This window comes from Haliaeetus albicilla, chromosome 4, assembly GCF_947461875.1.
Source record: "Haliaeetus albicilla chromosome 4, bHalAlb1.1, whole genome shotgun sequence".
Taxonomy (NCBI): domain Eukaryota; kingdom Metazoa; phylum Chordata; class Aves; order Accipitriformes; family Accipitridae; genus Haliaeetus; species Haliaeetus albicilla.
This window is the reverse complement of record NC_091486.1, coordinates 12677792-12702064: the sequence shown is the minus strand read 5'-3', so window position 1 is coordinate 12702064 and position 24273 is coordinate 12677792. Positions and strand designations below refer to the sequence as shown.

The window sequence follows — 24273 nt, the reverse complement described above, 5'->3', positions numbered from 1 at the left end:
GTCCAGTATTTAATAGATACGGCTCTAAATGGAAAGAACCCTTAGCCAAAATGTCCCTGGATCACTGAAATAATTGGGAATCTAAGCAAAATGCTGAAGTTTGGGCCCAACTCTAATATTAAGAGGGGACTGTTAAAGAAACTTACATGTTCAGTTGTGTGATCAGGGCAGGGTAGGAGATTATACAGTCTCATAAAAGTAAAAAATATTTTACTTATCCTTTTTCTTAGTCAGCTTTGGGCAAGTGTTAGAATCTCAAGGAACACATTTCTAGTAAAGAAGCAACCAGAAAAGTTGTGATTTTAGGATCTTGGGGACATAGCTACTAATGCCAACTATGACTTGCCCAGCTGATGGAAGGGTGGAATGGGGCATGGGTTTCCCTCCTACAGTGAGAGTGATATACTGCCCTTATTTTGCTTAGAACTTATTATCCCTGCAGGATCATGATGCCAATCCGCTACTCTCAGAGCAGAAGCTAGTACCAAAGGAGTGGGGGTAGCACAGGATTCAGCACACAGTAGTAACACAGGTTTTATCGCTGCGTGGTGAGAAGCTGTGTTAAACAAAACCGAGGAAACCCATCTGCGTACAATCTTGTCACCAGAGCCCCCTGCTGGAGATACTGGAAAACTGCAATAAGACAGAATGCTCAAGAAAGCCACCCTTCGTGCATATTATGTGCATATAAACTGATTTTCTTCAAATATTCTAGTGGATTCTGTTACGGTGATTTAGTGTGCTTTGTGCAGTATTCACAGCCTTGCTGTGTACTGATCAGAGCAGCATTTGAGACTGTGGATGTAAGTGTGTGCATGCGTGTATTGCAGACCAGGGGATTCCTTACCATTGAGAAGCCATGTGATCTGAGGCAGAGGTACGCCTCCTACACAGCACTGCAGCACAAAGTCTTGCCCTTCACTCACAGTGCATCCTTTCAAGACACTGGAAAAGCATGGAGCAACCTCTTGAACTTTAGGCCCTTTAAAACCAAAATGAAAACAGTTCCTTTAACCCAAATTGACAAAATTATCTTTACCACTTAGTGATTTTTTCTAGGTATGCTTAGCTGACATGGCTGGGCTAACAGCTTCATCCCATGTAAACAAGCAAAAAAAAAAAAAAAAGAATCAAAACCATGGTAAAATGTTTTATTGGGAAATAGAAATCATTTTGAGCAATGGACTGGTATAAAGAAGGGGTTCTTCTATAATCTAAGAGGCCGGTGTTTCCAGCTCTCATGCTGTATCTTAGGTGGTGGTTTTCTATGCCAGAATCCACCATTTGCAGCCAATCACTAGAAATGTATGCAACAGTACCAGAGAGCTCAGCACAAAGAACAGGAAGGCTAATTCTTCTCTCCTCTTGTCTGTCTTCTCCCAGTCCCTCTCCCAAATTTCCCCTGGCTGGCAGTGAAACAGGGTGCTTAAGGATGCAGTTTACAGGTCTCTCATGAGACAGAAAGAGAGTATCTTGGGTATCCTGGTTTAACCTCAGGCACAGCAAATAGAGGAATGTTGCATAAACATGATCATAGCTCCAGGACAAAACCTAAAACCAGGTGAAAAGATTAGAATTGAGGTTAGGATTTGCTAAGAGGCCAACAAATATTTCAACCAGACCAGTAAGACAGTGCCTTCAAGCTCAAAATAATTTGTCACTGGGAGGTGTACTTGAATTTAGCAGAATGCAATTCTCATTCCTTCACTTTTCTTCTTATCCACTTTACTGCACAGGATTGGTTTGTGCTTGCAAAACATTTCAGATATGCAGTGTCCTATAGAAATGCTAAGCAACTCCAAAAGAACCGAATGCAGAACAACAATAAAATCTTTGGCAACCTGTATGAAATACAAGCATTAATAGAAAACGTCAGTGGAGAACAGGCCTCCCTGTGTACAAAACATTCAATGAGATGGTTTTGGCTATACAAACAACAAGAACAAAAGGTCAGAAGGGAAACTGATGCAGAAAATGGCTTGCCAGCTATGCCACACCACATTATTCACAGAGCTAGGAATCAGAATTAACCTGCATTGAGAAGTCGCAATAGAAATTTTGTAGTCACCACCTTCTGACAGCTTAGAAAAGCCCAGCCACAGTTTTCAAAGTGCAGATGGGCTCACAAGAACTTACTTCTGACAGTTAACAACCAGCTGGTGGAAGTCTGGCCTTTGGGGTTGCTAGCTGCACAGCTATAAGATCCACTGTCCCCCAAGCAGGCTTTCTTTAACCATAGGCAATGAATTCCATCTTCTTCATATATTTGGACATCCTCTCCAGCTTTAATAGGTTCACCCTCTTTGAACCACTCCACCTCTGGTTTTGGTTTCCCTGAAACTAGACAATCAGGTATTTGAATTTTTATGAACAGGTATTCCCCTTAGCGTAATTCTATTATTTGCTTTAGTGTAAATTAGGATAATTTACACATACATTAATTATATAAACCTTAATGAGCAAGTAATACACAAAACTATTTTCAAATAGACGGTTTGATATTCCTGATCTTCCAAAACCTCTTGGCTAGTCCATCTTTTAAAATAACAAATATTTGGTAACTTAAAACCCCCCAAGCACTTCTATCTGAAAATTGTTGCTCTAAAAGTCATGGACAAAATGGATGTGATGAGATATTAGAGGAGAAAAAAAAGAAATTTCTCCCCATTCCTTCCTACCTTGCTAAGTTGGTTTCTCTGAGCACCTAGCAGTACTTTGCAATCCACGGTACCTACCACTGAGGTTGTTTATTCTGGGACTGTTCAGCCTGGAGAAGAGAAGGCTTGAGGGGGATCTCAACAATGTATATAAATATCTGAAGGGAGGGTGTAAAGAAGACAGAGCCAGGCTCTTTTCTGTGGTGTCCAGTGGTAGGACTAGGGGCAACGAGCACAAACTGAAACACAGGAGGTTCTGTTTGAACATAAACACTTTTTTACTGTAAGGGTTACCAAGCACTGGCACAGGTTGCCCAGAGAGGCACTAGGGACATTCCACTGTAACTTCCCTACAGACGACTTCCCTTGGCGTATAAGAGTTTGCACTTTGAGTCCAAAGTCAAATGAAAAGGCATTCACTGGCTTCAATAAGAACTGAATGATCTCCTTGGTTTCTGTACAATAGGGACTACATTTCCCTACCAAACAGGATCATGAATTAGTTAAACCTTGCAAAGTTTTTGAGATGCTCTGATGGAAAACAATCCATGTTCTTAGTACTAATATGCCTGAAAAATAAACTATTCAAAAGGTGCCAGGATCTTTGGAATATTTTCTCCCCTCCTTACTCTCTGGGCTTGTGATATAAACTGTATTCTTTACTCATGGGGCAAGAACTATCAAGAAATGAAATAAATTACCATGGTTTTGTTATGATTTTTTTTTCCTCCAGGGACATAAAAAACAATTCTCTCACACTCATGGGAACACTTTAAAGTGCAAATGTTATTTTAAAAAAAAGCAGAAAAATGCTTCAAAATTATTTTTTACTAAAATTGTAATCAAAAAAGAGAAGTGTTCCAAATCTACTCCCTGGATTCAGAAAAATGCAGCTCTCATTACTCTTCTGGGAGGTTAAAACCCAGTCAAATTCTGTGGAGCAAACTCTAAACCTCCCTTTTCATTCTGACTTTATCATTTCAGCTGTTAGGAAGCACTCAGATCAGCACTGGGTTGACCAAATATGAGGGGTAAAAGTAGATGCTGCAAGGGAAATGCAGTGATTGACTGTAGTTTCTTATCTGATCAATTTTTTGGCTCAAGGGCAATATAACTAATTAGAGTTCTGGAAAACATACCATCCATTTTCTCTCTTGCACCCTCATGATGGAGGAGGCCCTATAACTACCTCCTAGAAAGAGCGGCATTGATTACATCTAGGGAAACCCCAAATGAGAGGAGGGATGGACACTACAGTATGGAATGATTTGAAAATTTCATTGAGAAGAGTATTGTGGAAACAGCATGAGATTCTGCATCTATTTCCAAAATGCTTTAGGAGGACAACAACTTGCATTGAAGAAGGAATTGCTTCTCTGCTTCCCCAGACAGAAAGGGAACTTGACTAACCCCAGGGCTCTCATAACTTTCATCCCTTTACCTTTGCTCTTGAATTTAATCTCCTGGCCTTCTGATGCTTCCAGGCTCTGTGGACGGCTCTCAAACTGAGGGGGAATTCCCAGAGGCTCCTTCTTCTCCTCTGTTACAGCCTTCTGGGCTCCAGATCTGTTTTCTGCTTCTCTACTCCTTGGACTGACTTGCCCTGTCAGAGATAGGGTTTGCTGAGCTGACATCAGGGGCTGCACAGCCCTTTTCCTGTCTTCACCCTGTCTGCTGAAAGTGGCCTGAGGTTCTGCCTTTGGTTCTGGTTGCAGTTTCACAGCTTGTAGTGTGATGGTACTTGAAGTTTTCTGCAAGACCTGAGACCCCTTTTTTGCTTCCTTAGGTTCTTGAGGAGACACTGCATTGGCTTCTTGGTGCTGTCCCTGCGTACTGTCTTTGGCTTCTCTGGCGATGTAAAAGGTCTCTTTCTTTGCTGACACCCTGTCTTTGTTTTCAACCATGAGTTCACTGCTGCTGGATTTTAGCTCTTTAGCAATCCCATTGCTAGTTGCCTGTTTGAATTCTGAATTTTCAACAGCTTTTACAGCAAGTGTTGTTGGTTTTGATGGCATGCTGAAGGAAAATGATAAGTTTACAGATATATGACACTGTATGAAGACTAATCATTATTATCAGCAATGATATAAATGTACAAACCCTTAACAAGAAGGTGAACTAATGAGCCTTTAAGTTTCTTTCACACAGATTAAGTACATGGATGAAAGAGGTGGAGTGAAAAGCTTCATAAAATGTCATCAGTGCTCAGACACTGTCTCAGCTGAGTAGTTTCTGGATACAAATCCATTGCTCAGGTTTTAACATGTTTTGTGAGTCAGACACTAACCTTGCATACACTGCTTTAGATAGAGAGCAATTACATGAGACCCTGGAATGACCATGATGTAACACTACTTCATGCTTTAATAAATTGAGCCCACATATAATTATAGTTCAAAAAGTCACATAAAATAGTTCCCTAAAGGGAAATGAAAATGCAAACTGTGCAGTGAATTTACTATTTCTACTTATGGTGTCTTGTAATTTAGGTGGTTTGAAAAGAGGATTGATGAGGAAACTTGACTGAAGTCTAAGGGAGGGAGAGGGGGTGTTGTCAAAAAAAAAAAAAAATCAATTGACTGGACGTAACAATATCAGCCATGGTTTTATTAGGAAGAGTTTCTCAGAATTACGATCTATCTTCTGCACAGTACTTTGGGGGCACAGGAGTAGCTGACTAACTGGGGACTTGAATCTAAGTTTCCTTCACTGAAGTTCACTGCCCTGACCACTAAGCTATTACCTGTAGAGCACAGTGTCTGTGTCTCACAATTCCAAAATATTATTCAAAGGCAGAATTGGAACATACTTGAAATACGGGAAGTAATTTCTAGCTCAGCTCTGTTTTGCTATAATTAGAGCCATTGACTTATTCTCTCAGGGACATTCAGGATATTTCCTGTGGTACTTTCTTCAGCCAGAGTTAAATGTATTAGAGAAATAACGCCTATGAGATTTTCAGTTACAACTGTAAGATTTTTACATTTTAGAAAATATCTCTTTTTTTGTGAATAAACAATGGAGGAGACAAAACTACTCTGAAGAAGCCAGTACATGGGTTCTGTAGAGCTGCACAGTTTCATATACACTGAACTTATTTTAAAGTATGTTCCTAAAAATGACACATACCTGAAAAACAGTGTAGCACAGCATTTTCAGATCCACTTTGCAGTGGACATGGAGTTAGGACAATGTAAACATGCCATTTTGAAATCCCATCAAGGGCATGTGAGGACAGTTTAAACACCCTGAAGACTGTAAAGCAACTGGCCTTCATGAAAGTGTCTTACACAGTTATCTTAGAGTATTTCATTTCTGTATTTTTTATTCATGAAGAAAAGCCATTTTACAATTTTTTTTTAAAATTATAGTAATTTAACTTTAAAAATCTTGATAAATCCCTATAATATGATTTTTTTTGTTCCTTGTTACTTTACCCATACTTTTGTATGTATTTTCAGAAAACAGCAAAGACCATGGCCAGACCATGTTTTGCTTATGACAGCAAAGAACAACCAGCTCAGTACTGTCAAGATCCATGCAGGTTTTTAACCCCAAAAAGGAAGGTTGACCAATTGGTACAGAGCATAACTTCTCCTCACATAGGTTTTGATCAGTTTATATAACTATTTGGCTACAGGGGAACAGTAAGCATAAAGCCATCTAAATTTTGCCTTCCTGAACCAGACCAGAAGTCTGTAGTTCATAGTGTTGCCACCAGTTCCACCAACTATTTCACAGGAGTCTACCAGAGCAGCTGCATTTGGCAGTAAGAGAGAATCTCATTCCAAGTAAACATTTTCCAATTTCCAAATACAGACTGACCCAAAAACATTTACCGCTTTGTAAGGAAGGCTCATGCAGTAAATGTCAAAATTTGTGCACTGCAATTAAATATTCTGAGAAAGTACTCCAGTAAAAACATACCATGGTGGCTGAGCATATGTGTCAGTCTTATCTGGACCTGAAATAAAAAAAGAATAAAACAGGTAACATACATACAATACTGTACACAATTCAGTAAATTTGAGAGATTTTAAGCAAAGAATATACTTAAGAACCCTCACTTTTCATATTTTCAATCCATTGAGGTCAAGATTGACTATCACCACACCCGAAATTCGATATGGACAACAGCAAGCTGCTCAGCTGAAACACCATTTTGAGATATTGCTGGTCAACTAAGTTCTCATGTCCCTTGAGAACTATAGAGTCTGTAAGCCTCAAAGGCTCCTTGTTGGGGGAGAGAAGCAAGGAAGAGATTCCAACTGGGAGGCAGCTAATCACATCTTACAGGAACTCCACAGAGCTTGTAGAAGTGGAGAAAGGCAAACCCTCGGTGTTACACCTGAGCATGCCCACAGTGAAACTGCAGCTGTCTTCTGGCTAAAACACAAACCCGAATTAAAAGCAGTAAAAACTCCCAAAACCTGAACCCACCTGTTAAGTCATTTGCTGTGTAGCAAGTTTTATCATGTTTAACATGAATAACACAAAAACTAATATATCACATTTCTTCACTTTGCAACACCACCAGGAAATCTGGGAACATGGCTGGGAATTGGCTATTGATCTGCCAAGGTACCTCATCAGCTGCATTGATGTAACTGAGCACATATTTGCCCATAGTCAGTCTCTTAGTTCATACGTATGTAATCCTCCACGCATTCCCCCAAACCTTGACAGTATTTGTTTCTCTTGGGGGCAGCAAGAGATAATAAATAGCTGGGAGGAGAGAAGTACCACTCCAGATCAAGTGCCAACCACATCTCTTCATTTTCCCTAGTTAACATTACAGGATGCAGCCTGTTTTCTCCTGGTCAGATCAAAGTTGCATCTATGCTGTTGTCAGCTGTGAGACTAGAAACTACAGTAGAAAAACATGTAATAAAGAATCTGCAAGATAATGAATTTTGCAAGTCATCAACAAGTACTCCATAAAAATGCTTTCAGTGTCTTTGCCTCAGGGAAAAGACAAAAACATGTGATGGATGATACCCTGATTTCCACTGTGTTTTGCAAGGAAAAATCCACATCTAAATGCTTGGACTTGCCACACCATTCAGAGTGACCAAAAGAATCTATTTACACACACACAAAAGTTGCAGTGAGAGAGGGAAATAACCCATTGACCTCTCTTCAATAAACCTGTCAATAAACAGTAACAGAAATTCTTCACATAAAAATTAAAGCTGAAAAGAGACTGGATGAATGCAGAAGAGGAAGCTGAATAACTACTGGTTGCAGACAAGACAATACCATGCAACCCTGTCAATTAAAAGAACATTTTCCCCTTCCCTCTCCACTTTCCACTATGGGAAGTTGGGGAAAAAATGTAGCTCTTGGAACAAGCTTATCTATATATGAGATTGGATGGATTTAAAAGAAAAGGTATTAATTCTGAGCCACTTGATTGTCTGATAGCATCTTGCAGCAACTCCTATGACCTGATTTAATTGATAGTGAAAGAATTAGGTATTATATATTGTGGTTAGGTAAGTGGAATCATCTGATTAGTCAAGTACATTGCAAAAGAGTGCCCTTTTTACTGACCTGTACTAATCCAAGAAAGAATGCCCACATTATTCAGAGATGTGGTCAGCATCTGAAGCAAAACATATACCACAACTGACTTTGTGACCCCAGTTCCGCATCATCTCTCAAGGCAGATGTACCCATTACACAACAGAAAGCTCACGGCTTCAGGGAGAGCAAGTAAGGATCAAGTTTCATGTTTAAAAAAAAAGGCTTATTGAACAAAATGGCCCTTTCTATAAAACATTGGTTGAATAGGCAACCTGTAGAAGCTCCTTCTACAATGGCTTCATCAGATTGGAACTTAGAGATAAAAAGTACAGCTTTAAGTGGTAAAAGCTATCTGTGGTTCTGAGGATCCCAAATGTAAATCCTCTTATTTATACTCTTGGTATCTTACAGAATGACAGCATTGATGTGAACCCAAAAATCTTGCATCAAAAAATTCACTGCTGGGTGCATATGTAACCAGCTGATCTTATGACTGCAGCTGAAGCAGGCAACTATTGATTTAATTATTTAATTGGGTCCAGTGACTGCTTACCCACTGACTGATGAAATTCCTCTTTAGTGTGGTTGCTGAAGGTTGTATGATTTTGAGCCTGCTGCAAAGGGCAACCTAAGAAGCATCAAACTGCAAAATGAACCGCATATGGTAATGCCTATATGGAATAGAACATCCTAAATTATTTATATAAAGACATTTATTTCCTTTAACAGCACTGAAATAGGCAGGGCTGGGAGTTGAGAAGCCTGAATTTTAATCTCATTAAGCTGTTTTTTTTCTCTTACAGTTTAGGGTTATGCTCCTTTACTTTACTTTCCTGGTTCTACAAATACAGATACAATTTTGTTTCCCAAAAGGGAGCTGGTATAAAGGTGCATCTGGTGTTGATACTCAATAAATACAAAATTAATTACTGATTATAGTGACAAGTGCAAGGTTTCCATTCACTGAATTTAAAATCTATGTTCAAAACATATGGAGGTCAAAACCACAGTAAAAGTGAAAAGTTGGTTTTAGAGAAAGTTGTTACAAAGCATTTGGATAGCCTTTTTCCCATTGAACCAACACAATGTTTTCAGCTGTAGCATGCTCCAAGCTATCACAGTATTATTTAATGAAGACAGAGGAAGATAATGGGAAAAAGCGAATGCTTATATCGAGGACACAAGCAAAGATATTTTAAAGGAATGTCTCTTATTCACTTGTGCTCTCTCCTGTAAACTCTTTGCTGTACCTTGAACGGTGAGCTCTGCAGACACAGATGCCTTCCCAGCGCTGTTTACCACTGTGCACGTGTAAATTCCTGAATCAGCAAGCTGAGCATTTTGGATTTCCAAGAATTGGATGCCTGTTTTCTCAAACATGTTGAAACGCTCATTTTGCTGCAACTGAATATCACCCTGCAAATATTACAAGACAATATGAGACAGCTAACTATTCATAAGAGAAGGGGAGCAAGAAATTTTTTGGTAAAACGTCAGGTCAAAATGCCTTTCTCCTATCTTTTAGCCAAATTCCTTCTGTGAATAATACTCAGATGGTATAAACAAAAAACTGCTATAATTCATATCTTCAGGAGGCTGTTTTTCCCTGCATTTTGCCACCCACTCATGTCAGTTCGGTTTGGGCTTTTCATTATTTACTATATCCATACTCCTAGAAAAATTTCTTTTCACCGTATGTGGGCTCAACCCAGTTTTCTGTTCATGTTTGTTCATGTCAAAGATCACACTTTTAAGCAAAAACTTCCAAGCTGGGGAGTAGTTCTCTCTCCTTCAATAGCTCCTTTATGCTGTATCTCTTCAGGAACTGGAAAAATTCTGCATAAGAGGACCTTATCTTTGGCCAGGTTGGGCTGGCAGAAGGCACTAGGCATACATTAAGAGGCATTGCTGTGACACAGCTCCTTTGCAGTGCTACACTGGAGTTAAATCAAAAGGTACGGCTTTGAGGCAGGAAGAAATGCATGTAGTTCTATATGCTATGTTACATAGATTAGGTGATCAGAATGACAATTTTTGCCTTTAAATTCTATGAAATAATTGACCAACACTTCATTTGTGAGCAAATCAGTGCTTCTGCTTCAGCAGCAGCCATTAAAGGAGTCCCTTGCTATCAGGCACCACAGCTTTTCCTATCCTAAGGAAAAGCATACAAATCTATGATTTGTAGGGCTTTGGTCATTAAACATTTGGGAAACACTACAGTGTTTTCAGACACTGTCATTCCTGAAGTCTCCATCAACTCACTGCTATCTGGGTGCTCTAAGTCCTATTTGAATAAAAAAAAGCTATTTCAAGCCAGGGGTTTGGTGGTGATACCTTGGAAGCTTCTATTCTTTCCAACTTAACAAGTAAGAAAAGGGGAATGAAAACAATAAACAGAGTAAGACATTTACACAAAAAGTTATTCATTAGTTCTGAAAAGTGCAATTTTAATTGTTTATAAAGCTTCCATGCTGTATGGAAGGTGGTCATGTGTCGGCTCTGCACTAGCTAGATGTGGTCCACCAGCCATGTAGGTTCATTTCCATGATGCTGAGGCAGAACTGAAATACCTACCACTCAGCAGGACCCTGCAGTGCCATCCTGATATGACCAGAAGCATTATGGGCCTGAGCTTGTTTGCAGCTAGCCAAAGCACATGCATGATTACCTGTTAATCCATGCCTTAAGAATAGGGATGCAAAAACAGGCTTCACAACAACAACCTGCCAATAAAACTCTGATAAAGAGCAACAACACATTTGCCCTTTACAAAGCATATGAATTCTTGAAAGACAGCTTCATGGTGCTCAAAATAGGTGCTAAAATAGTATTATGAAAGCCTAAAGAAAACCAATTTAGTCAAAAGTGATGGACTGAGGATAAGTTCAAGAGACTGGACTGGGTGTCTGCAGGCCAGCAATGGTATGACTACTGAACCTCTGAACAACACACCTATCATATTTTATGGAATAGTATATGCAGACCTGCAAATATTGAAATATGTTTTTGAAGGACATAAATATGAACAGAACTCATGGAGCTGCTAACAAGAACTTTGCATACTTAATTCATTTGATCAGACAATGAATGCCAGATTACAGAATAACACATTATAGAAGTTGACAATCAATAGCAAAATATATAATATAACCTCTAACAAACTGCAAAAACATGTATGAAGAAGTACCAAAGTAGAGATCCAAGGTGCTGGATTGCTAGTCCCTACTTGCTGTTTACCATGCAGCCCTGAACAAAGAGAACTGAATGACAAAGCCTGTTTTGCACTGAGTTGCATGGCTGGAAAACCTGAGCGAGTCTGGTAGGACTGGAAGCAGGCTGTTGTGGAGCAGCTGCATTGCAGACTGCCTAGAGAGCCAGCAGGCCCAAAAGAACTAATGGCAGCTAGAGAAAGAAGCAGACTCTAGATGGAGCTGCCAACTGAAGGAAGATGCCTTCGCAAGTGCTTCCACAGCAAGAGGCTGCTTGTTTTCTGAGAAGTACCCTGGCATTCTTGTATTACAGACAACAAGGATAAGTCTGGATTAAAGCAGACTATGACTTGGATGTATTTCCCTGCCCTATGAGCAGTTTTGTGGATTTTTTTGTGGTTTCTTTCCCTCTCCCCCCAGAAAACCTGGAGACACCAGAAGAAAATAAAAGCTCTGAGAAAAGTTTTGTTTTGTTTTGTTTTGTTTTTACTATAGATAAGGCAACTGAATGTTGAAGGCTGAAGTGGAGCAGGATGCCAACAGAGCAGTCATATATTTGTTTTCCCAAATTAAAGAAAGTAATTGTAATTCTCTAAAGTGCTAATTGTTTCAGTAAAAATGGCCTAATCAGTGTAATATTTAACTATCACATGAACGCTCTCTCCTTACTAACAAAAAAAAGTGGTTGGAGATCTTGTGTATGCCCAAAGGGGGCACTAGGACTCAAGTCTTCAATTCTTTTTTAATAGTCTAATGAATTTTAAATATCACTCATTTATAACACTTTTTTTGTAAATGACAGATGTTCAAAATTCCCAGTTTTATTGCAGATCTGAAGTTGGCAGCTCAGATCTCCTTTATTTTATGTCAGACACTTCTCTGCTACCACTGTTTTAGCAGAGGTCAGACTGAAACCATTAAACTGCTGTTCATCTGCCTTGGATATTTTTTTTATTTGCAAAAACAATCGTGCATACCAAAACCCAATCATATCTGTTAATTCCTAAACAGTTAATTTTCTTTTCAATACAATTTCATTTCTTTGCAAACATCATCTTCATTCTAATATACAGGTAAAACCCAATGTGAGTGATACAGAAAAGGCAGTTAATGACTGAGACACTGACATGGAACTTGGGAAATACAGCTGTGATTTTCACAGCTGTCAAAGACTCCTCTGTAATCACTGTCAAAGCATTAAATCCCTGCAGACCTTCTCTATAAAACAGAGATGATAATATCCACATTTTCCATCCTTTGTCTATTTCTTTTATCTAGTTAGTAAGGTCTTTGGGCAAGTATGTCCCATACTCGCTACTTTTCTAATGGAACCTGGATCTTGTCTCGTGCTTTCAGGTGATTTTTTTGTACAAATATTTTCAACAATGACACAGATAAGGGAGAAGTTTATACTGAGAAGGAATGCTATTGCCTTTTGTGAGTTCATTCAGCATAAAAATGAGGAATAATATGTCTCTCCTTGTATGTAAATTCTCACCATGATAATTTGCAGTGGCAAGTGCATTTCATCCTTTCAAGTCACAAAATTTCAAAAGAGAAAGAAAACATTATTTTTTTTGGAAATCATACCTTAAACCAAGTTACTTGAGGCTGAGGTCGTCCTGTTATTTTACATGAGAATTTGCCTGTTTGGCCTTCGCGCACAACAACTCTATTAGGTTTTGTAGCAAACTTGGGTGGACTCTCTCCCCAGATGCTTGGCCTGTGCTCCACAGATGGAACAGTAAGTCTTCCCCTGGAAAGGCAATTGACATCCTGGGTTTACAGAAGAACTGGAAACTGTCATGGTTAAAGCACACATCAGGAAGCGTTTTAGACCAGTAGTCTGCCAACAAGGGTATGTAATTGGTGGTACTCGAGATTATAGTTACATATTTTTTTGGCCAGTGGAAAAAATGGAAATGCTGATAATGACTGCTCTTGACTCCTCATGCAACTGAATAGTATGATGCTACACACCCTCATCCAGCATACACATAACTCACATAACAGATACTGGGGACAATTTCAGTTGCTTATAAGCAGAGCTGGGCAAGCCAAATGATAGGAAACACTGCATTCATTTAGTTTTTCCCATTTTCTGTTTCTTAAATGCCTCCTAATAGATTATTTGTGCATACTTGTTCACTGTTCACAGTTCTTTATCATGCAATTTCTTTTGACTTTGTGTGCAATGACACAGTAATTTCTGGTTTATGAATCAGCAACTTGGTTTTGCAACATTTCTGACATGTCCTAGTAAATATTTTTTGTTTGGGGAAGGCTTCTGTTTGGAATCTCATTCACTACAATGTTTGCAAAGCAAACATGAAAAGGGCACAAAACCAAAGTACACTCATCCCAGGTGAACATCTGTTAAGTGTAAATGCCCAGCTCTACTGACATGGATAGCACAGCTGGGAAACGACATGTGGAATGAAACTAGAGTGACATCAGTGACTGCAGTCCAAACCCCTCAGTTACACAGCCATAAAATGTAAAACATCAAGCAGTATTATAGCATGAAAAAAAAAAAAGGTGCAACTTCAGGTCTGTTAACGTCAAAGGGAACACTTACACTCTTTGCTCTGAAGCTCTGGTACAGCAAAAGCACACATTAGCAGATGGTGATTTCTTTTTTTTTTTTTTTTTAACCTTTAATTTCAAGCAAACTGAACTATTTTCAAGGCCGCCTTTTCCAGATGGCGTTTTACCACATGCAAGTAAGATGTGTCAATATCTCACCATTTCTACCAGGTGTCAGATACTAACAGTGACTGCATTGCCTTAGTCCAAGGTGCTGCCAAGACATGATGATTGCCATATAGGCAGCTCGAGGTTTCTAAGTAAGAGATGATACCATAATGAAAGGATTTACATGGACAAGAGGACCAGCAAAAAGTCTTGGGAGAGAAGGGTGACCGCAATATGCTAAAATGGAAAACACTTCATCACATAATTAACTGATAGCTTTTAATGTCATCTTCCTCGTGCCACCACTGAAGAAGAGCATAAATGTGTATTAAAGAAGTCTTTTAGTGACTATCTTTAGGTGGTGTTTCTGTATTTATGTATCTATACATATACTAATGCATTAAAAGAAAATCAACTACCAGCTAGCCTGCAGCTTTATGGATGTCTCTTAGATAAACACAAACTGAAATGTAATTTTTTTTCTTTTCCCTCCTCCCTGTTTATGCAAGGCATAAACTTTCCATGCCATAAAATTATTAATAGTGAATAGGAGTAAAACACATGAGAATGAAAAGTGAGGAAAATCACTCTAACTCCATGCAATGGAGTAGGATAGTTCTTGCTTTGATTATTTAGCATGTGTGTATTTCTAGTAGTACATTTGCAATACAGACATTATCATGTAAAAGCCTTCCTGATTACTCAGTTTCACTTACTATTTTCACTGTTGTAATCTCAGTTAATTTTCAAATCCAAAACATACATAAACAATATTCATATCAATGATGAAATTAAAATCTTCAGTTTTAACTATCTGTATTCTGATCACTAACATAATCAGAAACATAATCCAGGGTGACACAGTCCAGGGATATAAATCAGAAATAATTCTGCTTAAATTCAAGCCACTTATAAAGAAATGAATTCAGCTTTTGGAATAATTAGGCCTGGGGCTTTTAGAACAGTGGCATTCACTTAATTGTAAGTGCTTAGTGAAGTGCAGAAACTACACGACAGCAAGAAGGCTCTTCTGTGTGCCAGTGTAGATCACCCCATCAACCCATTCTTGCTAACAGTTACTCCAAACTATTCTTGCTAAGTCACTCCAAACCAGAACAATCCTTTCTTCTGGACTACAGTTTACCCACTGTGTTGTTTGGAAATATATACTTAAATTATATGTGAGAGAGTGCTGATTTCAGTTGCTTTTCTTTCTTACTGATGACTCTTAAACCAGTATTTGCTCTGGCTTTATAAGGAGACTGTCAGGTTATGGAAGATGTGGGGAAGGATTTCTGAATATCAGAGAGCAGAGACAAGAGGGTGCAACATTGCAGATACCAGCAGATTGTTCTGTTTTCAACCAGATTAATTCCTGTCAGTATGAGGGAGCAGTAGCTGTATCAAGCTACTTATGTCTTCCTGACAGCCTCAACCATTTTACTAACAGAGCACCTCTCATAGTAGCTCTTCTGTTTGGGATAAATTGAGATTTGAACTTAGAGCATTTGAGTTCACAGATATCGAAGTGTTTGTTTTCAGTAGCTGGCACTGCACTGCCTCCAAGAGCCCAGCCATTCTTGCTATCCTCATCTCACAAGTGTGAGAAATCATACCAAACAGTTACTCTATTCCAATGCAATGCTGTGCAGAACTGAGTCATCAATCACCAGGCTTTGCTTTCCTCCATTACCTCTGATTATTGCACAGGTAAGGAGCCTTGTGGATATGTTTCCAGTGAGGAATTGCTGAAAACTAGATAAGAATCCAACCCTTTTTGACTGGCCCTCAAAGTGAATCAGAGCTAAAGACAAAATGCAAGAAGCACTTAAAATCCAGAGAAGTGGTTATTCTTTAGAAAGAGCCATTTTACTTGTTTTTCTACCAAAACATATTTAGGTGTCTGTTAAAAAATATCAAAGCCAGTGGACTTCTTACCCAGGGGTTTTGGCACTGGATGGCAGGCTGTATTTCTTCAAGGAGTTTCCTGTAAGCATAAGACAGAAAGACAGGAAGTCAGAAGTTTTGTCAGGACCATTGGGAATTACAGATACTAAAGACTATGTAAAATATGCATTTCTCCAGGTTTCAAACATAAAGGAGGAATGCAACACCTGCAGTATAAGGTTATGTCATCTGTAGCCCAAAGTTAAGCTCTCCAATTTCAAAAACAAGTTTTAGCGGAGTTACCAGCTAACCCCTTGCCTCAGTAGTAACAACACTGCAGATTATGCATGCAAGAATATTTTTAAACAAGTGAATGAAACGCTGTGTCTAATTTCTACAGTGCAGCACTAATTCAAATTAAGATAGCAAAAAAAGTGGTTTGGGCTCTGAAAGAGGTCTGACTTTACTTGATTTGTTTTTTAGTCCTGTGCTAGCCCAGTCTACCTTTTCTGTAAAATGATTCTTTCTGAAGCACTATAGTTCATCATGCTTGCTGTTGTGAGCAATAGGGAGATGCATACAAAGTCGTGTAAGCTCACCGCCATCTACTGCACAAAGCATTCCTGGTAGCTTTGGCACATTAAAAAAGGGTAGTGACCTGGGGTAGATCCAAAGTGGCAGCATGAAACAAACAGCTTTGATGGCTGTGAAAAAATATTTGTTCTAGAGCCTTATAAGCACCTACATTGCTGTCAGATAGGAAAGCCAGACAGGATGGAAAGACTAGATTGTCTTTCAGGCACTCATTTTTTCAAGTAGCAATCAGCCCCACATAGATATCTTTGCTAAGAATAGGAAAAAAATCTGAGCTTTGCTATCTTGATGCATAGAGGGATTTTTAGAATAAAGACTGCGTAATTCTTAAACTCTGAGAAATTCGGTCATTGGGTACTGCCATGAAATTGCTTTTTAACTGCAGCAAAGCTGAGGTCAGAAAAACTGATATAAAAACAGCTTTAAAAAATCCTCCACCTCCATGCAAGTTGTCACTCATAAAAGTTGTCACAACTTAAAACTAGGGGGAAAAAAGAGATTTTGCACAATTTTTACAACAGAAGGCAGTAACAATCATGCCAGATCTATGCATATTTCAGTATGTACTCTGAGGATATCTGTTAGAGATTTTGACTCTGAATAAACCCAAATGCTGATTGTTTCAGGACTGCTGTGGATTTTTGCTTTGCTTCAAGAATTCAACACAAAGTTGTGACCTGAGAAGCTTTGATATTCAACAGATCTCTGACATGACTAAATTGCAAAGAGAGAAGCAGTACAATTGATTTCCATCCTTCCCTGGCTTTGTGTCACTCTTTAAATTTTAAATTTGGCAGTTTGCAACTATCTAATATGCAGATGTTCTCTTAAAAATTCCTGGGTTTGATCTTGGCTGTTTCCTGTGTGACATTAAGCATGCAATTACAACCAGGCGTTCAGCTTAGCAAATGGAAGCATGCATGGAGAACTCCAGAAACCCATTGGCTCACTGTGCCTATCTGATAGGCTGTGAAGCAACCAGTATCGCCACAGTTTTTACTGCTTGAGAGAAAATGCTAACTTTCCAGGCCTTTGTTTCTGTCCGGAGTAGTGGCTTCCATGAAAATTACAAAGTTTAAAGCAAAGTCTTTAAAGCTAGGTCTTTTGTTACCTGGGCATCCTCCTACACATCTGAAACTGAACGCACATTATATCTAGCTGTAGACACGTAGTTCCCTGCAAAATGTCTTAAATTGTGAAATGCAATTACTGAATCTTACTCTTGCACCAGCAAGGAAGCATGTGTGTACATTTGTGATTTTAACCAGACAGTTTAACCCAGCTTGTTCATTTAATTAAACTCTATAATCATCGCAACAACAGTATAAGCATCCTCTTACCTTCCACTGTCAGTTCCACAGTCACTTGACGAACCCCACCATCATTTGCAGCCTCACAGGTGTATTTACCGCCATCACCTTCCTGTACACCTTTGATTACCAAGCTGAATATTCCCCGAATGCTGCGGTCCATGACATAATGGTCTCCCTCTGGGACAGGATGCCCATTTCTGTACCATGTGATCTGAGGCTCAGGGTAGCCTCTGACCTGGAAATATGTGAGAGAGAGTGGAGGAAGAAGGCAAACATAACAGATGACGGTATTAGGAAGAAATGTTGGACATTTAGCAATGCAGTGGAAAGTTCTTGACACAGGAGCTGTTAAACACATACTCTTTGCAAGCCAAATGGCAGAACATAATGAAATGAAAAAACTCTTGGATAAGTCAAACTGTTAAGATCATAAGACTAGTCAGGCAAATAGATACCTACACAGAAAAGTTTCCCACTAGAACGGTTTACCTGCAGAAACATAAGTGACAGTGCCAACGAAGAATACTGACACCTGGGTCCCCATTGTTCAGAGACTCCAGGGCAGTAGTGCTACTATACCTCTAAGTATGCAAGACTGCAAGGTATCTAGACCAAAAATTTCTAGCATTGCTGCTAAGGATTAGGCTTATATTATAAATCTGTATGGAGCCATCTAATTTTCAAATGTGCTGAGATATAGCAGCTCCTGACAATATACAGGCAAGAAATGCAGACACATACAAAATTTTGTCTTGATCTTTAAAAGCAGAAGATAAGGAGTTGCAATTTGAGAAAGTATCATTAAGGGTCATTCTCATGTTATGGTGGTACGGGGATTATAAAGACCTAGACATATTCACACAAACATACTGCTCGACTTAAAGAGCTTTGTGGTCTACTGGTAGCCCAAAGAAGAGTTTTCAACAAAATGAACCAGTCCTGTGCCCATTAAATAGCAACCATATTAATATATCCTTGCTTGCATTGGCATTAATGATACATTCAGATTTGCAGGCAGATTCTCAGCTGGTATAACTGAGAATGGATTTACTGATTTCAATCGAGCTGTTGAAACCTGCTGAGGATCTGTGTCTTTCTTTTGTAAAAAAATGGGAAAAGCAGACATACACCAGTTTCCACCAGAGAATTAACTCCTCAGACAAAGGTTCTTCCTCCGCTTTATGAGACATGCCATCCTCTTTGAAGGTCACTTTAGTATGTGTTAACTGTTAGCACACTTCCCCAGTCATCATAACAACTCCTGATTACAATATTTCCCCCTTCTTTCCTATTACCCCATTCTGATATGTCAGCTCTCCATCTTCCGACTCTTTGATCCTTTGCCTACATGTCATGAAGTAACTGAGTGGATCAAGATGAGCTGGGATGAGTAATAGTTGTGGCTGTGTTTGCTCACTGGCAAACGAGCAATGCTGCATTTTGAACTACATTATCAAATCTTGGCAACTGAACAGGAAGTTTCTTCAACCTCCAGGTGGGCAAAATATTGATGATCTGTCTTGATTTGAAGAAGGCTTGGTTGTGGCTTGTGCAAATTCCTCCCAGCATTCTCCTCTCAGTTTCCAGTCCGCATTTCAGCTCTGCTTTCTTCTGACGGCACAGCACTTACTTTCCAAATTACAATCTTTAGCCAACCAAACTTACCCATTCTTGGTTCCCTTCTTTCAAAACCTTTCATTTTTAATCTAGCCCCACCTCACTCCAGCTGAGTTTCTCATCTGTTGGAGCTTAACCTACAGCTGTCAGAAATTTTTCTCTTTCCTTTAATCCTTGGGTATCAGTTCAGACAAATTAATTTTGCCAGTGATGTGGTGACCCCTTCTTCCTGGCACTACTTACTCAATATACAGAGAGAGGACATTAATGTTTGCCAAGAGCATGAATATGCTGAATAAGCTGGAGAAACTTTCCACTTCTGGTACAAACTTCTTAAGTTCTTTCTGACTCCATCTTTACCTAAGAGCCATGTTCTATGAAGAAAACATTGTGGGATCTTGCACAATGGGGAATCGACTGCTGTTTAAAAATACCACAGCATCTTTCTAAAGCTCTTTGCAGCCATGCCTTTTCTTTCCTGTGCTTTCTGAAAAACAGCAGCTCCCACTCAGCCATACCCCATACACCAGCACATTGGAGGGCATGCTCCCAGGAATACCTTTCTCAGCACATCTTGTTTTCAGAAAAATGGGGTTGTGAAGCATCAATATGAGACTTTTACAGTAGTGTAACTCTTGTTAGCTGATAATGTGCTCACTGGTACAGAAAGTGGCTTGTACCAAAGAACTGTTTCTTACTATTAACTTGTCAATGCTCTCCTACCTATCTTTTCCTTTTAGATTAAGAAACCAAAAGAGATTACTTTACTTACCCAAAGCCAGAAAGTATATCAGAATGGAGTTTCTACCTCTCATTTTTGCTTCACTGGATATTATGATTTCCTTGAATTTAAAATAGTTGAGGCAAAATGGCTTTGAAACTGCTATTTCAAGTAATACATACAGTAAAATGACAGAGTAGCACTTGAACTGGTGTGAAGAAAGAACCACCTTCTCAGTGCATTACATCACAACCTCTTTACTAACGCTAGTCTAGCCACATCTGTTTACAGCTGCTAAGATTCTGGCCTGTGAATACATGTCATCAATTACATGTCACCTAATATATTTACTATTTTTTCCAGTTCACAATCATTCCTCCTAGTGTTTTCTTCTCTGTATTCTTCAGCCCAGCTTCAAAGCTCCCAAGCATAAACCTTCCATCACTTATCCCAGGGAACAATTGCGGTTGAAGCAATGGGAAACACCTTCCTTCCATTTTTCTTTTTATTTTATCATATTGTTAAGTCCCTCTTGAACCACACAAGGCCATTTTTACCTGACCCCTCAAGCTCTGGTAGAGCATTATACATGCCCTTCTACTATCACATGGCTAAGCCTACATTAAGTATTTTTCCGTTTCTTCCATGTGTGTTGATTTTATGCTTGCTATGTTTGTATTATTTTGCTCATCCACACCTCTACGCTGAGGAAATGCCACACAGAAAATCACTAACACAGGCGATCAGCATGCCATTTCCTTTCAAAAGGATGAGTCACTCCCTTCCCAAACACTGTATTTTTTTCTTTTATTTTTTTGTCAAAAATGAAATGATGGGATAGCAGAAGTTTGCAGAATTGCTCTGTTGCAAGGATTTATTTCAGGTTTGGGTATGGAATGTGTTTCAAACTGAGCCAGCCCTCTCTGAAATACATAGTCTTGCCATAAAAGTGTCAGGGACCCTTAAACGAATCACTGGTTACTAGGTTTTGATCCTAATGGATCAATTCCAGAACTGCAGCAGGTTTTATATTCCTCCCTAACCTTTCCAGAGCTCACTAAAAACATCTGCCTTGAATAAATCCACAGCAAAGAGAAATTTATCTGCTTATTTAATGCCCAACAGCAGAAGGCTATAACCTTTATTTACAGCTTGGCCTGTGTGAGTATTGCCAGTCCCAGTGGCTACAGCTTTTCTTTACCTGCTCTACAACACTAACAAGTGGAAAATTGACAGCAAGCAGCAAATAACCACTGTATTAGCACAAACATGAGTTTTGAGCTTTTGTCTGGACCCATCAACTGCTCAGTCTTCTTGGAAAATCTGCTAAGATGAAACAGGCCTTCTGCTCCATGCATCAACACAGCAAGTGGAAAGAGCTGAGAGAACCTGTTGCTTGTGAAAATTCCAGAGTTAAGATTCAGTTCTGCATCTAGGTCTGGGGGAATGCTATAGAAAAGGGATGGCACTAGGCTCCAAAATAAAAGAAATAAGGAGAAAAAAATACAACAAATCTATGGAAGCTGAACACTAAAGGATAGTATTATTAAAAAATGTGCTGCTACAAACTAGTCCCTATTGTCACAAACCTAAAAGCGTTCAGAGACCACCAATGCCAAATTTATTCAGGGACCCTTTTTCTTGTTTGAAAGGGCAGGAAAGATTTTCTAAAACTTGGCCTATATCTCTGCTCCATAAAAGAGCTGTTTATATACCAATTCCAAAAAAACATAGGTTTGTCTATTTAAATGCATCACAGTTGCAGTAGCAGTTTAGGGCAATGAGACACACTCTTTTGGCTCATGCTTTTAACTTCAAAGTCATATCCTGCTTTGTAATAACTGTTGCTGGCTCCAGTGAGGTTGACAATGAATGCAAATCCACAGCACCCAAAAAGAGTTAACCATAACTGACAATAAACCAAAGTGTAAGTAACTGTGAAACACTGATGGGGTGTGTACTATTACTGAGTGTTGCTCACTTTCACAGTAACACTTTAAGACTATTGGAAATCATGGCAAACATTACATGACATATTCTAACATTATGTTCATTATATTGGCTGAGGTGTTCAGTGCTTGATGTTAAGGACTAGATAAATGTCCTATGTTGCTGCTCAAGGTCACATCAACACACAAGCAATGAGATCAGAAAGAAAACAGCTATCAAAAAGATGTCTTGGTTTGCAAAATTCCCCCAAATTACATCATGTATAGACAGGCACAACAAAAGTTGTACTAAGACTGGCAATGATACAATTGTTACGAAGTTGCTGTTCAAAATAACTCCCCTCATAGAGATGATTTCATATGCTGCAATATGAATTCCACTAATGACTAAAATTCCTCTCAAGAGACAATCCTTCTCCCATGAAGTCAGAATTTTAAAACATTCAGATTCTGTCAGCACATAGTGTTCAGTTGTGCTATTTCTGTAGACTACCTTTGCCTTTAATTCCACAAAATCCAGAATTAAGACCTATGTATGTAAAGTATTCAATCACTGAATAAAAGAATCAGTTGTATTTGAGTGGTTCAATCCATTTAAAGAAAACTGATTTTGAATTTACCTTTGAATGACAGAAATATTCTCTATTCTACTTTTTATACTTTACATGCTATTTAAAATGTAGCTTCCAATCCAATTTGCATACCTTGCTGCTTTTTGAGGAAGGTTGTCCCCTTTGTAGGCTGTTAAAGAATAACAGAGTATAGCAGGTAGTATTTAACATCCTAAAATAAGCAGGTTTGCTGCTCCTGTAGCTAAGTGACACTGCTTTTTGACCCATGGTTCTCAGTGAGAAGAACTTGGTATCATAAATGCCTATTTATAAAGTGCCTATTTATATTTGAGATGGAAAAATACAGAATGTACTTCTTAGAGAAAATGTATGGATTTTTTTGTTGTTTTAATTAATACGTGCACTGATAAAGCAAAAATATGCAAAAATAGACTTTTCCACTTGTCTTGAGAATTTTAGGGATATGCAGCCCCTGAGGCTATTAAAAGTGATGCTCTTAGCTTGTATCTCATTCATTGCAACACAGAGAAATAATTTATTAAAAACACTGATGGTTAGTAGTGTAGCTAGCACATTTACAGTCAGACTGTAGTGTCTGGAAGCATTAAAACAACATGAAAACAAAGTTTGGATGACCTGGGTAACAAGTCTTACAAGAAAAATAGCAATAATGAGAAATGTTTTCTGATGCATAAAGGTATGTGCAAAGCAGAAGAGAATAAACTGTTTCCCACATCCACAGTGGATAGGACAAAAAATAGACTTTTAAGAGAAACTGGCCAGTGGGTTGGTAGATGATATCTGACAGCAGTGGCCTCCTTTAGATGAATAGCAAGTGTTTTGCTTATTTGGCTGCCTGCCTATCGTAACATTAAGGAATGCCAGAGTGAGGTAACTTTTTGAGAAGGGTTTGTAGCCTATCCTCTGTTCCATGCCCACCTTCAACCAGAAGCCAGCAATTTCTGGGAACTACATCTCAGAAAAGGCCACAGAGATCAGAAATTGCAAAGGGATAAAAAGAGGATAGCCTCAGTTATAGTTGCCAGATGTTACCATTGAGCTCCCAAATGTATGCTTTGGGCAGATCAGTAGAAGTCACACCAGGAGGAGATGTCAAGGGAGGTGTGGAAAACCATTCAGAATATTTGACAAACTTTGACCTTTATTGTGCTGCCTGCAAACAAAAGACTAACATAAAAAAAGAAGGGACTCGGCAGCAGAAGAAAAGTGATTAAGTAGCATGACAAATTTTTTAAGTGTAATTCTACTCAAAGAAGTGAAGATATATGAAAAAACAATATAAAGCACTTGCACTTACACTTGAAATGCGGTAGAGATTGTATATAGTGTACCTCTTCTTCCAATGTCTAGGTATCAGCAGAAATGCAATATTATTCACTTTATTGCAAGTTATGTGTTAGATGGGCTCATCTGAAGGTCATACAGTTGAAGGCTTTCATGCAGCCCCAAGAGACTCAATCCAGACAGTAACAGCTGTTCTATGGATGTGGCTCATCCTAGGTCCTACAAA

General features: G+C 38.9%; 1 protein-coding gene across 10 annotated transcripts in view; it reads right to left on the bottom strand.

Moving 5' to 3' along the window:
* MYLK (myosin light chain kinase) overlaps positions 1 to 24273 on the bottom strand; it is a 221661-nt gene that overhangs the window by 111388 nt on the left and 86000 nt on the right. For 8 of the 10 annotated variants that reach the window (XM_069780952.1, XM_069780949.1, XM_069780950.1 and 5 more), the window contains 8 exons: positions 17911 to 18118; positions 16028 to 16076; positions 12986 to 13151; positions 9434 to 9599; positions 6585 to 6621; positions 4099 to 4673; positions 2137 to 2340; positions 848 to 982 (listed from right to left, as the gene is read on the bottom strand). In XM_069780952.1, the coding sequence (XP_069637053.1) occupies positions 848 to 982; positions 2137 to 2340; positions 4099 to 4673; positions 6585 to 6621; positions 9434 to 9599; positions 12986 to 13151; positions 16028 to 16076; positions 17911 to 18118 (1540 nt within the window). Of the gene's footprint in view, positions 1 to 847; positions 983 to 2136; positions 2341 to 4098; positions 4674 to 6584; positions 6622 to 9433; positions 9600 to 12985; positions 13152 to 16027; positions 16077 to 17910; positions 18119 to 24060; positions 24079 to 24273 lie in introns of those variants that run through there. The other 2 variants (XM_069780953.1, XM_069780945.1) reach the window with 2 other exon arrangements.